Here is a 17,034-nt window from a genome sequence, read left to right on the forward strand (position 1 = left end):
AGTGGGTGTGAGTGCAACTAATCAAGATGTACAAGCTGCCAGTTTCTGCCCTCTTTCTTGCAAGTATGTCCTTGTAATGTATGCTTGTAAAACTAATGTCTTTTAGCATGACTTAGACCTGGAGAGTCTTGCTGCTCAAGGGTTGCTCCTGGTCCTGGATAATTCATGATGGGCTGTGGATGTGTGTGCCAGTGACACATCTCATAACTGGATGTCCAGGTGTTCTGGAGTCTAAGCATCCTGCAACTTCAATTATTTATTCATTTCAAAGGTGAGAAGTTGAACAATGAAGTGTAAGTGGTGCACGGAGGGCTTGGTGTGTTCTGATTGCTACAGCTGAGAGGTCTGTCCTGCCATGACCCTCATCTGGAGCTTTTGGTTGTACTGCTCCCATCAACTTTTTATTAGTCTAGCCCTTGTGTGAGGCCCTGAGCTACAAGCCCTGCACCTGGTCTTGGCTGAGCTGTTAGCAGAGCTGAAGGAGGGAATGAAGCAGGAGCTCTGCTTGTTGCACTCTTGAGCGATGTCCTCTGGCTCTTTGGTGCCTTTGTGGAGGGATGAATGCTCTGGGATGGGGTTTGGTGTCTCCTGGTTCTCTGGTCATAATTGCTTTTCTTTTTACTGATCCCTACAATCATTTATCATGCTTAGTCTTCCCTCCCTCATATCCTCCCCCACCTTTTCCTGGGTGGTGGCAGTGTGTAAAGCCATCCCTAAAAGGGAAAGCAACAGGCAGGCAGTAAAAGCAATAAAAGCCTGAGAGAAGAGCAAACAAGCAGCATTGCTTCCCTGAGGTTCTGTGCCAAGGACCAGCAATTCTGGAGCTTCCTGAGGCAGGATCTGGAGCCAGGACTGGCTGTAGTGCAGATGTGCCTGGTGGCCACAGTGACCAGTGCTGGCAGGAGCCCATGTGGCCATTGGCTCTGGCAGTGCTGGCTGCAGCTGCAGACCTGCTCTCCCATCACTGTTCAGCTGAGGACTTCATGGCTTTGAAATTGAGAAACCTTGCGAGTCATACAACTTCATACAAGCTACGAGTAGAATGAAAGATACAGAATATTTTCTAAGTGAAAAACAGCAATCTGATTTGGCTCTGGAGTGGTTTAAATTTTGGTACAAAGTATGGCTTTGTAGTTCCTGTCTCTTCCACTCTTTGGAAGATGTGTTTAATTAGAAACCACTGCAACTGGAAGTGCATTTCCTAAGTCCCATTAAACAGTGCATCCTGAAAGTGGAGATATGGGGAAGGCTTTTTGGGCAGTGGGCACAGCCTGTTTATTACTCCATGACACTTCACTGCTGGTGGAGTCCTCAGTCACAACCCTCTGACTTTGTAGGGATAGACAGAAGAGTGCAGTGTGATTTGAGAGGGGGTTTTTCCCCTCTCTCTTAGCTGGGGGTTGGGGGGGGGGAAATTACATAAAATCCAATAAGTGGCACAAAAAATAAAAAAGCTAGAGGGTTTATTTGTAGCAAAACAGAATAATGCAGATTAGCTGTATAGGGTTCAAAGCTTATAACCTCAAGGAGAAAAAGTTAATTTCTGGTCTTTATGCATCACTACTTCAGTGTCAGGTGTTCTAAGCTGGTTTACTTAGTTTACAGAATTGGTTAAGACAATTTGAATATGATTGTTTGATTAACAGAATATTATTGTGGGCCTAGGGAAAAGTCAATGGCTGTCAGTGAAAGATGCAGTGTTCAGCAGAACCAGAGGCAAAGTGCTGGTGCAAAGCCAATGGAACAGGATTTTTTAGCTCATCTGGTTTTTGTTCTGTAGGTTTGTCATGTTTCCTGTTCCTGGGGGTGAAAAGAAGGGGTGGGGAGAGAAAAATCTGTCTTTAATCACATGTGAGTTTCTACTCAGTAAATGGCTGTGTTACTACATTAAAACTTCCTTTTCCCCAGCAAGACCATCCAAGCAGTGACTCCTTTTTTTCAAACCTGGTTCCTTCATGTCACTTTTATGGAATGTGGGTGGGACACTGACTTTTTTTTTAACAGAAGTTGCTTTAATTGGTCATCTCTCTGTGAAGGCAGTGACTGTGAAGGATTCCTGCCCAGGCAGGTCATGGTGAGCTCTGACTCCTGGTGCACCCCTAGCGAGTTTGTACTTGACAGAAAGTGGTTATGGCTGAGCAGGAACTCTGGGAAGCATCCAAAAATTCATCACACCACTGTGTTTTTATTGCTGCTTGCTTTGCTCTGCTGGAGAAGCTGTGAAGTTCTCAGCAGTGTCCTGATGTTCTGTCTGAGCCTTGGGGAGCTGGGGTGTCAGAGCATCCTGCTTCTGAGAGGTGCTTCACTCCTCCAAACCCCTCTTTTTTGGGGTTTGTTTTGGTGAATTCTCCCCTTCCCCTCCCAGTCTCAGTGTTGGTGCAGCTGCAGGTTGGGAGCTGTCTGAGGGTGTGTGGTGATGGTGCAATTCTTCTGGGAGAGGAACTCATTGTTTATAGCGAGAGATGTTGCTGAACGTTGTCCTGAGCATAAAGTGAAAATTTCAACCTCGTCACTTGTGGGGCTTGTTACTATTTTCTTTTAAAAAAAACTGCTTTGTAATTTTTAGCTAAGACTGGCAGAGTGCTCCTGAATCAAAGTGGAGGACTGCAAAAGAACTTCTGAAGGAGTTTTCATAGGAAACTTAGAAAACCTTTTCCTTTGAAGAGTCTTCACACTCATGTTCTCTTTTTGCTTCAGTGGATGCTTCTAGTAGGTTTTGCCAAAGGAGAAAGCTGGAGAACTTTTTTCATTCTTAAAACCCAGAAGTTTTTGTTATGTAGTGTGGAGTTGCTGCTATGCTGAGCATGCAGATGAGAAAGAATTATGGTATTTTGTCTCTGATAATGCAAGACTGTCAGTTTGTGCCATCTTTTACTTAAATTTTCATCAACCCCCTAATTACAGGGAATTTTTAAAATTTTTTTCCAAAATGTGTGTCATCTCCAACAGCTCCAGTATTTGTGGACTCCTGACAGTTTCAAATTACTAATGAAGGTCTAGATTTCAAAGATGTGGTCAGCTAAAAGCACTGAAGGTATTGCATAACAACATATCAATTTAGGAATGAAAATGCAGTTTGAGTGGGGTCAGATTCTGGTTATTTCTGACTCTTTAGCATAAACAGCACTTTTTATTGCAGGTTGAGTGCTGAAGAAGATCAGAACAAAAATCCCCAGATTTTCTTTTCCCTTTATTGCCAACCATCAGTGAGGTTTTGCAGGCTAAGCAAGAATCAATTTTGCAGCTGTGGCAAATTCTTCTGCCAACTGATAAAGTGGACTAATTTATAACAACCTTTCTCTTATTTAATGTTTAGTTGTGGCAAAAATTATCTTGTTAAAAGGTTGCCCCTTTTTGCATTCATTGTTAACTTAAGGGTGGTAATTGGAACCTGTTCTCGCATGGTTTGGAGTTTGAAGAGCCATGCTCTGAAGCACAGCCTGGTTATTATATCTGCCCTGACTGTGTGTCCCTAGGGTCTGGAATGTGTGCTGTGGTTCAGAGAGTGCCAGAAAGCTGTTCTTTAATTCTTCTCAAGGATTTTAGGGAAGCTTCTTGGAGTTTCCTGCCTCAAGAGTGGGAAGAGGCACTGAGCTTGGAAGGGCTCTTGGTTGTTGAATTCAGGTGGTTCCAGCAGATGCACAAGCCCCTCCTGGGTTCTGAATCCTGTGTCCAGGCTGAGCCCCCTTGTTGTGTGGGAGATGTGGCTGAGTAAGGGCTGGCTTTGGGAGGTTGGAGTTGCCATCACTGCAGGGTTAAGCTCATGAGAAATGTTGCTGTTGGCTTAAAATGCAGGTGTGGTGTCCTGCATGGCCAGAGCCTCGCAGTGCTGGGAACAGAGCAGCTAAATGCAGCAGTTACAGACCTGTAGTGATTAGTTCTGATTTGGGAAGTTATTTTTCGTGGTGCTAGTGCAGGTCTGCAGCATAAAATGCACAAACATCCATGGGAAGGCAGAGTCAGTGGTTATTATTCATAAAGTGATAGCTTGCTGGTCATGACACAACCTTTTTTTCCAAATATGAGGTTTTGCAGCCAGAATATAAAAACTAATCTTAGTTATAGAGGAAATTATTTTTTAGAAAGAGCATGTGTATCTTCTAAAGCACTCTTGATGCCCTGTCAGTATTCTGTATGGAGTTGGGATCATGCTTGAGTTTGGGAAACTGAAAACTGCAGAAATGAATTGGAAGTTTGTTGGGATGTACCAGGCTATCCATCTGAACAGTTAAGTGGGTATGAGCCTGAATTTGGCTCCTGTATTCTTTCAGGCTGCCATCCATGAACTGGAGCCTTAGTGTGACATAAATAAGTCTCTAATTGCTCGTGCTGCCTGTGATTTGTCTTTCATGCACCTCCATTCTGGATCCTTTGTAGTGAAACAGTTCTGTCAGAGGGAAAAGGATCAGAGCTGAGCAGTTGCATAACTGGAGGCAAGAAGCTGCTGCTGGTACCAGCACCTCCCAAGCAAACATCTCACTGGCCTTTGTGAAATCTCTGCTGAGGTCCTGGGACCAGCACAGTGAAGCTGAAGCAGAGTGTGCCTTCATCCCCTGAGCAGCAGCTGGGCCTGAGTGCAGGAGTGAGAGCTGGAGTGACAGAGCACGTTCCTGGTTCTGCTGAAGATGAATTGCTCAAATCCCCAGCACTGTGACAGTCTGGAAGCTGCTGGAACATAGCACAGACTGCTTGGGGGCAGTGAGGCATCTTCAGCTGGTGCTGTGCCCTGTGCCCACTGCTGTGTGGGGCTGGGCTGGGCTCTGCTGCCATGGGGAGAAGGTGAGGCTGCTCACCTTCTGTGAGCAAAAAACCCAGTGACTTCTACCTCTGCTGGGAGACAACACCCACACAGGAGAGAAAACAGTCAGGAATTTCATGGATTTTTGTAGGGACACTGGATGAGGTTTTGTCTCTCAATTCAGTAGCAAGGTCTGGATGAGTGGCGAATAGAGAAGCATTTGTTTGTTCCTGGTGTGTCAGGCTGTGTGATGAGTGTTTCAGGTGCCTCTGACATCTGCTGCAAGAGCAGCAGAGCAAAATTTATGAAAGATTAAGAGACCTGGAACTGGGATGGCACTGGTAAGAGTTTATCTGAACCTGAATGTTCTTTTCTTCTTGGGTGGTTACGTCAGTTTGTGGAAAAAAGCCCCAAAACAAAAGATGTAGCAAAATTGAATATAGTTGAGTGGCAGGAAATTCCGTCATGGAAAACATGGCTATTGGTTTCTGCAGAAGGTTGTTTTATTCAGTTATTTCCCACCTATTTTTCCATGACTTGTAGAGATACCACACTTGAAAGTTCAGTGAAATTGTATTCAGTGAAAACCAGGAGTTTGGGAGGAGGTGAGGATGGACTTACCGTGGCACCAGGCTGGATATGGCCAGTGTTACAGAACTTGGAGGCACTCCAGGCACAGCCAGACAGTCCATCCCACCTTTGCCAGCAAGACCTGAGTCTCATAAGGCAACTTCAGCTCTAACTCATCCTGCACCTACAACAGGAGCTTTGCCACAGCGTGACACCTGAGTTTGTGTTAATAATTCAGACTGTGACATTGCAGCAGTAAGGATTTCTGATGAGGTGGTACCTGTGTGGCATTTATGGTGGGGGACAGGATTTGGCAGCTGAGCAGATGGAATGTGAGGTTGAAGGCTATGTTAGGAGAGGATGACTCTGGTTTTAGTTGTTTATACTTGATGTTAAATAGAAACAGCTTAAATAAAGCCTGTTTAAATCCTCCTTGAAGAGCATCACATCCAGACATCCTTGACTTGCAGCTATTTGGCTGCTGAGTGTTGCTTTATTTGTGGAACAGGGCAGACAAATTAATTTGGAGACTGTGAAGGGGAAGAATGAAACTTTATTTTATGGATGCTCTTAGTTATGTGAAAACCAGTTTTGAATTGTCAGTGGGCCATATGAAGCCCCAGCATGTGAGCTGAGTTTTATTGAAATGTGCCTTAATCTCTTTGAAACCAAAACTGTTCAGAAGGTTTGCATTAATGGTGTGTGTTAGATACCCAGCTCCTGAAGAGCTTTGATCTCTTGTCTGCTGCCTTCAGCAGGGGTCAGGGATCCCTGCTGCTTGTCAGGTGGGTTGGGTATTTGGGTAACAAGCCAAAGGATTCCATTGGGAACAAGGGCTCTGGTTGTTTTTTGGTCTGGAAGATAAAGCTGGCTCATTGTGTTGTGAATCCTACCCTGTTCCATCCCCAGGACCTGGGTGATAATCATTGTGCAGTACATCCAGAGACAGTCTGGAAGCATGGTAGGAAACCAGATTATCACTCAAAATGAGTGAGACTACTTAAAGATGTGTGAGAGAAAGAAGCTGCAAAAACCTGCAGTGAAATATCTCCTACTGAATGGGGTGTAGCAGCAAGAGTTCAGCTGGAGAATGCCCTCTAGGTATAAAATGCTCCTGTCCCATGTTCTGTGTCAGGTATTTTGGCTGGCACAATGCTGGAATTCAGCATGTGATCTATTGTGCCTGGCCAGGTCAGCTCCTCTCTGTGCCAGTCAGACCATTCCTTGAATACTGCCTCCCTGGGAAAAACCAAGAAATCAGTGAGTGCAGCTAAAAGCTTTTAGAAAGCAGCCTGGCAGGAGAGTTAGAATGTGAACACTGACAGCAGATGTCATGTTAAAGGTTTTTCAGGTAGCAGGAGGTGTGGGGCTGAAGCACTGGACACGGGCAGTTATTTTTTGCTGTGTGACCCAAAGGGATTTTCCCTTGCTGGGAGGGGGGGTGGCTGCAGGATGGTTTGGTGCAGGGCAGGGGGAATGGACTCACTCAGCAGTGTGAGATACAGCCAGCACTGCCTCAGGGGGTGTGTGTGGGAGTGCAGGCTGGAAAAACAGGACCCTGAGCACTTGGGCCTTTTGTGGTTTTTGGGGTGCAGAGCTTGCTGTTCCAAATGTGCTGCATGGGCTTTTGGAAGAGCCTTGGGTGCCTTCAGGGCACTTCTGCAAAGCAACTGCAGAGCTGCATTCCTCTGCTTGCCAATATCTGAAAATTATTTGCATGCCAGTACGATGGAAGTCAGTATCTGAAATGATTCCTAAAACCTTGAATTACCAGTTTTTGAAAGCGCTCAGACCTTCAGTTGTGGCTTTTGGAAGGAGCACTGTGTGCACATCACTCTTTGTGTGTTGCTGGCAGCCCCAGCAGCTCAGACATCCCTCTGCTCATCCTTGTCTCCAAGCAGGGCTGGGGCTTGCCCTGGGGGATATTTCAGAAGCAGAACTCATCTCCTTACTGCTCCCTCCCTGTGCAGTTCCACTTCCTCCATCAGGACAGGAGCCTGGGAAGGGAAGGTTTAGTTCCCGCTTAATCTGAGCCCGAGCTCCCTGCAGTGGCTCAGCCCATCAGGTCTGTGCCAGTCTGGCTGTGTTTGGGCAGGGAGAGGAGCAGTAGGGTGCCAACAGTGCCTGGTTGAAGCTGAATGGAGACTTGTCCTTAATTTTTAGCTGTGGATGAGATCTTGATTGTTTGTCAAGTGGTAGAGTAGTCCAGGGATGACTCTGCTTGCAGATCAGTGTTTGGAACAGAGCTCTGAAAGTGGCTTCTTTAAACTCCTGTGCTTCCCCTGCCCTCATGTCCTTGCCAATGCACTGAGCCCCAGTTAGACACTGCTTTGCTACTGAAATCTCTATGGCAATAATGAGCACCATGACAAGCAGGAAGGTAACCCAGAGGGTTTGCAGTTACTGTGCTGGTGAGCATGGTTGGAGGTTGGGGCTTCTCATGTCTGAGCATCAGATATGTGGGGAGGGCATTCCTGCTCCCTGCAGAACTCTGCTTGATGCTCAGTTTTCAGAGGCTCCTGGTTCAGCTTGGCTGTGCCATCCAGCTTTGCCCTGTGTTCCCCCTGCAGTGGCTTTGCCAAGGGTGCCAGCTGATGGTGCCATCTCCCCTTGCCATGGCAGTGTCTGTGGTGGCACGGTGAGCCAGATGGGCATCTCAACCCACCTTGCAAAAATGGATTTCTTCCCTCCAGCCAAATCTGTCCTTCCCCATCTGGTTAATCGCTCAGGCGTGGGGAAAGCTGTGCCAGTATGGAGGGGGTGTGATGTGCAAACGGGAGTGAGTTCCTGGAGGGGTGTGGGAGGATGAACATTGGTCTTTAAGCAGCTTTTCTGCTGCTTATGAAACCACAGGCTGGGCAACCACAACTCCCTGTGCAGTGGTGGTGTTCTATATTTTCCTGCACTTGAGATTCTGCACCACTCACTCTTGTGCCATGTGGTCCATGCTGCTCTGTCCTTGAGATTTGTGGGGCTGGGGCATGGGGAGGCTGTTCCTATGTCAGTGCTGCCCTTCTCTGCAGCTGGGTTCTGCTCCCAGAGGATGTCCTCTTTCCCTGTGGGTGTTGGAATGACTGCAGTGAGGTGTGGTGTGCTCTCCAGGAGCCATGGAGCCGCTCTGCTCCAATATCCCATGATGTGGTTTGCTCCCTGTTCCCATATTTGCATTCACTGAAGGAGAGCTTGAGCAGTCACAGGGAAAAGGCAAGTTCCAGAGAGCTGGGGGGAATCACAGCCATGCCATACCATGGCCCTGGCAATTGTCCTTTTATCCCCTAAACCTTCACCCATGTGTTGGTAACCTATAGCCTGTTCCTGTGCTCTCCACAAGTATTTAATTGAATAAACTTATTTATTGCAATGTACAAATGATATCCAAGCCATTGCTACCAAACAGGTTATTTGATACCAAGCTTTGCTTTTTAGATAAATTTCAATACCACAGCTACTAAGTGGTTTTATAGACCATTACTTTTGGCCAATTCATGAGCCATCATACTAACGTGTTTTCAGATGAATTGCCTTTATTATCCTGCTAATACAATTAATGGATCTTCTCGTGGTTACCTTGTCCTGCACGTTGTTTTTGTGAGAGGTGGAGCAGCATTAACTACACAGAAAAAGCCCTTCTTTAGAAACCTGCTGGATTTCTCTGCTTTTACAGAGAAAGCCCTGGCTGTGTTTCTCAGAAACCACAAAGGCTGCCAGTGTATTGTTCTTGGCTTCTTACGTAGGAAGTAAGGGAATAAACCTGTGAAATTCCCAGTGGAGGGTGGGAAGCTACCTGGGGGTGAAGGGCATTTCACAGTGTGCCCTGTGCCAGCAGGTGAGTGAAATAACAAAGGGGTGCTTGAGAGAGAAGGTTAATTAGTGATTTCAGTGCTTAGTGGTCCCTGCCAGAGGCAGGGCAGGACGGGAGGTGACCACCTTCCACCCTCCTGTGGCTCCCTGGGGGCTCTGCAGCTGGGAGCCTCCACCTGCAGCCACTGCTTCTGCAGTGCAAGCCATCACCGGGGTTACACCTCTGCCAGCATCCATCTGGCTCCTGCTAGTCTCTCTCTCTTTTTAAGCTTTCAGCTTTTCAAGTTTTTTTCTCCCAGCAGTGTGAGCACTTGGAGCGTGGCTGTAGTGGAGAGCTGAATGCAGCTGTGTGGATATTCCTGCCCTGCACCTTGTACAGTTGTACTTCAGAGTGTCAGCTTTGGTCAGCAGGGCTGGAGGGAGCTCTTAATCTCTGCTCTGGTGTCTGTGCTGTGAGAGCCCTGGGATGGCAGGGGAGCAGCCCTGGGCCAGGCGATGCTGAGCTCCTCCAGTGCCCTGAGCTTTTGTTCTTCCCTGCAAACAAGCAGCCCCTCCTGAGCACAGTTAGCTCTTGGGGTCGGCAGAGAGCAGTTGGTTGTTGTACGTGTTGTAAACATTGTGGTTACCAAAATTAGTGCCTTGCCTCTGCTTTTTTTTAAAAATAACGGGATGTTGTTGCTCGTCTGGCAGCCCAGGGACATCTGGTGCTGTCAGAGCAACGTGACTTGCTGAGATGCTTGTGCAGGCAATGCCCTGGCCAGGGGAAGATTAAAAATATCAGCTAATAAGCTTTAAATTACCTCAGCAGTAGGTGTTCAGGAAGATGGGTGGACGGAGATTTCGATTTCTCTTCCTGACTTTTTGAAAAATAAAAAGTTACTAATGTAGGTTTAGTCTAATCTTGAATTTTTAGGTCAGCCCAAAGCAGGAAGAGCTAGAATCTATTATGTCTGAAGTGATATGGATTGGTTTTATGGATCCATAATACTTTAAATCCACTTTTTACTGGAATTATCGTTCACTTTATTCTTTTGTTGTAATGTGCAGCATCATGGTGTTAGTCCAGCGATTTGTTGTAGTTCCTTATTTTTGGTTCTATTTTTTTAGTCTACTGGTCTCAAGAGCAGATCTATTTTAGTAGTTTCACTCAACTTTTCCCATAAGTATGTTTGCTGTTCCGTTGGGATGTTGATATAAAACTGTAACGGCGAGGAACGGCTCAGTGACAGCTTTGAGCAGATCTCTTCATGCAAATCTGCTTTTCCCTCCTATGCAAATGTGAAGGAGAAGTGTAATAGATATGTAAGCTGTTAAGAATGAACCAGCTGGATTTTCTGGCTTTGTGAGGCTCATATTCACTCCTTTACCTTTGTGCTCCCCAAAGGTGAACTGGGGGAAGGGGGCGGGTGCAGGGCTTGGGTTACACCTGACTCCTGCCAGGCTGAGCTTCTGGTGGTGGAGCTGAGGGCAGGGCAGCATTCCAGAGCTACTGAGTCCAGGGGTTCCCTCCTGCTCCCCCACATCCTGGGCTGTGTCTGAGAGCTGCTCTGGGGCACAGGAGGGCTGGTCCTGGAAGGGAGGTGGTGGAAATGGGGCAGGGGGCACCAAGCCTCATGGGTGAGGTGCCCTCCCTCCTTGTGGTCATTCCTTATTGCTGGGGACCACCAGTGAGTAGCCCAGGCACTGCTGATCTTGTCACTGCTCTGATAAAACACTGCAGTAGGTTTGTGTGTGGGTTTATTTGCTTTTGGTTTTATTTTCTAACCAGAGTGTACAGGTAGTGTGTGTATGTTGTCATAACATTTTGTCAAACTCTCACCATCTGAATCAAAGCTGATACTTCTGGAGATGTTGTAACCTTCACTTACACTAAGTGGTTGTTTTGTGTTTGACAGGCTGCATTTTAATTACTTTTAAGATGCACTAACAACTAAAATTAACTCACGTAGCTCTCTTTCTCTGGCAGAAATGACTGCTGTCACTGCAGCCAACGTGAACTTCAAATGGGACCCCAAGAGCCTGGAGATAAGGACTCTGGCAGTGGAGAGGCTGCTCGAGCCTCTTGTTACACAGGTAGGAAAAAGATGGGGCAAAATAAACATGATTGGCTGTTTTGGGGTTTTATTTTAATGAGGTCACAAAGCTTAAATTCTAGGTATAAAACACTAAAAATAGTCTACAAACAGTTTCTCTGCTCATTTCCATTGAGCAGTCACTGGCAGTGAATCCAGGGAGACTGTGCTGCTTCAGCACCTGATTAGACACAGTAGTCACTAACATGCATTTCTGCACTTGTGATTGAAATAATGTTCCATGCCTACCCTTTGTGCTGGATTTGTGAATAAAAGCTTTCTGTGTGGTGTGTATGCCCCAGTGGAAAACTCTGAAGAGCACGGGAAGGCTGCAGTCAGTCTTGTAAATGGGAGCTGTGTGTATTGGGTGTTTTGAAAATTCTTGGAAGAGACTTTCTAGGAGGCCTGGAAGAGAAGGTGCACAGCATTGCTTTCCTGGCTTGTGAAATGTCTAAAATGACAGAATGAACTGGACACAATCCCTGCAAAGTGCAGACAGGAATGATAGAGTTTTGTTTCCAGTGTTATTCCCTTTGGTCACCAAGTTGCTGTGTGATCCTGCCACTTGCTCCCTCTGGATCCTCAGGTGGGCAGTTGGATGATGAGGTCTTTAGCTGAAGTTACTGATAGAGTCTTTGCTCAAGAGAAATTGTCCTAATTTGGCAAATTTAACAGAGCAAAGGACCTTTCACAAAGTGCAGTGTTCACAGGACCTTTTTTACCAGGTGCAGTGTCTGTAATTTACTCCTCAAGGAATAAGCACAACAGGCTGTTCTCCAATCCCCAGTTTTGTGAATGATGTGAGTGGTAAAATACAGAGAGGGAACTGGAGCAAATTGCCTTGTTGCAGCTTGTTCTTTTTTTGTAGAACACGATGAACTGAGAGTACCCAGTACAAATGCTCCCCATTAACCAACCATGATATTCCCAACTGAAGGCTTTCCCTCTCTGCAGCAGCCAACTGGGAAGATGGATTCGGCTCTGAGGACCTTTATGTCAGCAGTCCTTGGGCTTTCCAGAGCAGCAATTTTTTTAGTGTTGTAATTTAATGTCCCTCTGAAGTAGCTTTGTGTGCATTTTTGAGGCTTTCCAAAAAAGGGAGGAAAGAACAAGGCAACTGGAGGAGTGTGTGTGGATTTTGTGACATGCCTGGTGTGACATGTTGGATGGAAGGGGATGGTTCCTGATCCTGAGCTCAGGGAGTACCTGGGGGTCTCCTGGCCTCTGGTCACAAGGGTTTCAGTCCAAGACACAGAGCTTGGAAATACTTGTTGTTTGGAGGATGATTGTGGGAGTTCAGTCGGGATTTTTTTAGGGAAATAACGAGCTCTGCCAAGTCCTTTGCTCTGCATTCAGCCCCTTGGCAATAGCACTGTTTTGGACTGAAAAGACACTGTGTCTGCATTGCTACTGGCACAGACCTTGTTTGGGGTCTCCTGTGACTGGGGAGTTATCCCAAACTAATTATCCCCACCTTGGTTTCCTTTATTGGTGCCAAAGAGCTCTGGCCTGTTACTGAGGCTGCAGCTTATCAAAAATGCAAATAGATCTCCATTCTTAAAATCAACTTTTGAGGTGTGCTGCTGGTGAGAGAAATCTTGGAGCTGTTCATCTGCATTTATTTTGCTCACCTAAAGAATGAAGAAACAGTAGTGTTTAAATGTGGAAAACATTCATTAGGTTAACTTTTGGAGCTGGCAATAGTGCAGGTATTAGCAATACCCTGTCTAGACAAAATATATATGTGGCCTTACTATCTTTCTTACTAAATGGATAAATATTAAATTTGATGTTGGTTTTTTTCCATTCCATCTGTGCCTTCAGGTAACAACGCTGGTTAACACCAGCAACAAGGGCCCCTCCAATAAAAAGCGAGGCCGTTCTAAAAAGGCTCATGTCTTGGCTGCTTCAGTCGAGCAAGCAACAGAGAATTTCCTGGAGAAAGGAGACAAAATTGCAAAGGAGAGCCAGTTCCTGAAGGAGGAGCTGGTGGCAGCTGTGGAGGATGTTCGCAAGCAAGGTAAGAGTGTGGATCTGGTGGCTTCTCAGACTTGCTCTGCAGAGCAAGGAGAACAATTCCCATTTCCCTTTGCTGCTCTTCCTAGTGACTCCATTTGTGGGTGCTCAGCTTGGCATCCCTGAGCAGGAATGTAACTGCATGGGTGTGGAAATTGCATGGCCCAAGTAGAGATAAAGAGAAGCAGAAGGGCTGATTCTTTGAGGAGCATTTAAACACTCAGTTGAGTCTCAAAAGTAAAAGTGCTCCCCACAGCTGTGAGTTTTATGGGACTGCATCTGAAATAATGTCAGTAAGTCCTTCAGTATCTGCCTGTATACAGACCAGCACTGCAGGAGCAAGAGCCAAGTGTTGACTCGACAGAGATGTGTTTCTTGAATATGTAGAATGTAAACAGCACCAAACAGAATGTGAAGACCTTGATTAAATATTCTAAGCTTCCTTCCTCACATCTAATGTTGATTTCTATCATTTTCCTTTTTACTTTCTTGGAGCAGACCTGCAAGAAAAGCCTATGGAGCTGACTTACTCTAAAATATGCACTAGTAAATATTGTTGCTCATAAATCATTTATCATTCTTCCAGTCATGAGTCTTTTCTATGCTTCAGTGAAACCCAGTCAACTGGTATTAATGGTGACGGCTGCTGCTGCAAAAAGGGGAAAACTCATTAGCATTAATTACTTGTTTGTAGCTGAAGTTGCAGAGTGGTGAAATATTAGTTGTAAATGGTTCTAAGTTGTGGATGAGCCTGGTTGACAGACCAAAGAAAGATCAAGGTAAGAAGGCTGCAATATAAGGGGCTAATTGAGTTGGCTTAATTTAACAACAACAAACAGCAAGAGAGCCCCTTTGACTCCAGGCTTTAATGGCTGGTGCTTGACTGCTGCTCAGGGGAGAGTCAGAGCTCCTCTGTGGGTGCCTCCAAATGGCTCAGTGGTCTGGGGAGAGGGAGCTCTGCTCAGCCCTCAGGACTGACAACTTCCCTGAGCTGGATTTGTAGCTGAATATTGCAGTGAGAAGCTGGTGGGAAGGAGAGACTGATAAAATCCTTCCAGATGACCCTTCCCCATGTTTCTTGGCTCCTTCTTGGTTCTGAGACTACACACAGGCTCAATGCCAAAACCTCCCTGCTCTGTTGGCTTTGACAGAGGAGCTGAAGCTCATAACTGGGAGGTGCTGGAGTGAAATAACTTCCCACCTTAAAGTTGCTTCACTTCTTCCTCCCTTTTTGCTGTTGGCAGCTTGTGTGGATCCTGGTGTGAAAGGGGTGGCTGTGCCTGTCTGCTCAGGCTGGTGGGTGCTCAGACTGCACTGAGTCTCCTGGGCACAGATGGAGCCCACCATCCTCAGAGGACACAGCAGAAACACAGCCAGGGTCAGAGCAGTGCCCATCACAGGGCCAGTGTTCAGCAGAGCAGGTCTCAGTGAGGAAATTAAAGATCAAGGAAATAAGGAAGCAAGAAAAGAGCTAGAACAGAAGGAAGGGTTATTGCTGCCAGTGCCCAGGAGGATTGCAGTTCTCAGCAGTGCTGGTAACAGCAGGGAGCTACAACCTCACAGTTTATGGGGTTATGTACACTCTCTGCACCTCCCAGTGTTGTGTCAGACCAGTAGAGTTCATGAACTGGAGATACAAGGAAAGTGTGACACAGCCTGTGCTCAGCAAAGCTTCCTGGTGTTGGTGCCTTCCCTGCCTTGTGCAGGAGAGGAGAACCTGGGTGTCTGGTCAGCAGCAGTGGGATTATAGATACAGAGCACAATTAATCTTCAGCAGAGGACAGGAAAATAGCATTAATAATGCCTCTCTTTAGAGTAGGGAGTGGTTTAGTTACCATAATAAAAAAAGATGAATGAATGCAGACAGGGATTATGAAGATGATTAGGACAATAGATAACTTGTCTCATCAGAGAAAATTAAAAAAAATTTTTTTTTAGCCTAGCTGGAAGAAGATTGAGAGAGTACATGATTTTAGTGAGCATGCTTGTTCATAAAATCCCATTTGTTGGGGTAAAAACAAAGAACTGAAAAGAGCTATTTTGAATGAATAATAGCATGGCTGCCTACTAAATCAATGTAAGTGGATCTTCAAAATCTTCTTGTTTTTTACAATGGAAGAATAAATTACAGCAAGCAAGTTAATGAAATATCCTGCAGTAAGATTCCTGGCCCTTTAAAGCTTTGGATTTTTGATTTCTTATAAAGTAATGAAAGTTTTTAAGGTTTTGAGCAGTAAAGTGGAGATAAGGAATCAAAGTGGTTTTCAGAATAGATCCTGCTGTGGTTATAGAAAAGACTTGGTACTGAGAAAGCATTTGATGTGAACATCTTGAATTTCAGCATTGCTGTGGTGTTTGTTAGAGGCATTTCTGCCAGCAGAGGTGTGCTGGGTGACAGAAGGTTCAGCACTGCTCCTGCCCAGCCTTGCCCCCACTGCAGGCTCCCTGTGGGGCTGTGTGTGCTGTTGGGAGGGGCTTTGCACCTTGCACCAGTCCCTTGCTCAGGTGCTTGGCACTCAGGCAACTTCCAAACTGGGCTCAGGGAGGGAATTCCTTTGGGTCACACTGGCAAGGCTGTGCCTGATTCCCTGGAATGCTGATGACTGCAGCTCTGTCTCTGCATGTGAGTCTGGGGGTCCAGAAAGTGAATTCCCTCCTGTTGTGGGTCCTCTATGGCAGCTCTACACAACAGACCAAAATTAAAGCTTCACATTGAAAAGCCTAAGCCTGTGTATAGGGTTTGAGGTAAGAGGAGGGAGGAGGAATGCTTTGATGGCTCAGGTGCAAATGCAGGGGAATGAACCAACTGATTCAGCTCAGAGTCCTCCTGCTTCACGCTTCTAAGTGAAGAGTTCTTCAAAACTCAACAGTAAAATGAATTAGGAAAGGAGAAAACAGTTTTTTCATTGTATATCACAGAGGATGTCTGGTTATTAAGGATTTCCAAGGAGCAGGAGGAGGCCAGTTGTGGAACATCTTGAAGTTAAATACTGAGTTGTTCTTGGAAAATTCAACTTGAAAATTCTGTTGTGACTGGTTAGCTGAATTCCTTAGGAAGGTACAATGAGTTCAGTTGGTTTCCTGCAGCAAAGCTTTAGGAGTGTGTCACCTGGAAAAGCCATACCCTGAGGGAGCTCTGAGGTGGCCCTTGGCAAGCTGTAGCAGAGTTGTAGGCAGTGTGTGGATTTCATTGAAGACAAGCTTAAGGAATTATCAGAAGCTTGTGTTGAAGTATCAATTCCTGTGTTGATATGGGAGAAGGTGGTGTGGGGAGCACAGGACAACCCTTTGTGCCACTGCTGGTGGGTGCTGAAGGTGGCATTCTTGCTGAGACAGGACCTCAGTATCCAGAGCAGCAGAGACTTGAAACTGCTTGTCTTCATCTGGTAGGGAATGGCTGCCTGTCCCTGCCTGTCCCACAACAATTCCATGGTGTTCCATGCTGGGAGTGGGGTCCATAATGCTGCCTGGAAGTGCTGTCACACCCTGTGGGCATGGGGGAAAGAGATGAGAAAATGGGAATTTTCTTTTGATGGACTGAGTCTGACCAATTATAAAATGGGCTTTGTTCCATTAGATTTAATTGAATTCTTAGTGCTTTATTGACAAGATCATAGGATGGTACTGTTGCCTCTTCTCAACTCTGTTTTATTTTCTTTGCCTTCTAATATCTAATGAAGATCTAAGGTTATGTTGGAAAAACAATCTAGTCATGGAAGAATTTGTACCAGCTTTATAATCCAAGTCTCATAGCTGGACTTCTCCACTGTGTTACTTTAACTCTTGAAGTCCTTCTCCCAGCGTGGTTGTGCTCCCTGTGTTCAGTATTGAAATGGG

General features: G+C 45.9%; 1 protein-coding gene across 1 annotated transcript in view; it reads left to right on the forward strand.

Moving 5' to 3' along the window:
- Positions 1-17,034, forward strand: part of CTNNA1 (catenin alpha 1) — a 113,542-nt gene that overhangs the window by 4,956 nt on the left and 91,552 nt on the right. The window contains exons 2-3 of the mRNA XM_033072888.1: positions 11,076-11,182; positions 13,006-13,201. Coding sequence (XP_032928779.1) covers positions 11,078-11,182; positions 13,006-13,201 — 301 coding nt within the window. The 5' untranslated portion in view covers positions 11,076-11,077. The remainder of the gene's footprint in view (positions 1-11,075; positions 11,183-13,005; positions 13,202-17,034) is intronic.

Source organism: Catharus ustulatus, chromosome 15 (genome assembly GCF_009819885.2).
Source record: "Catharus ustulatus isolate bCatUst1 chromosome 15, bCatUst1.pri.v2, whole genome shotgun sequence".
Lineage (NCBI taxonomy): Eukaryota > Metazoa > Chordata > Aves > Passeriformes > Turdidae > Catharus > Catharus ustulatus.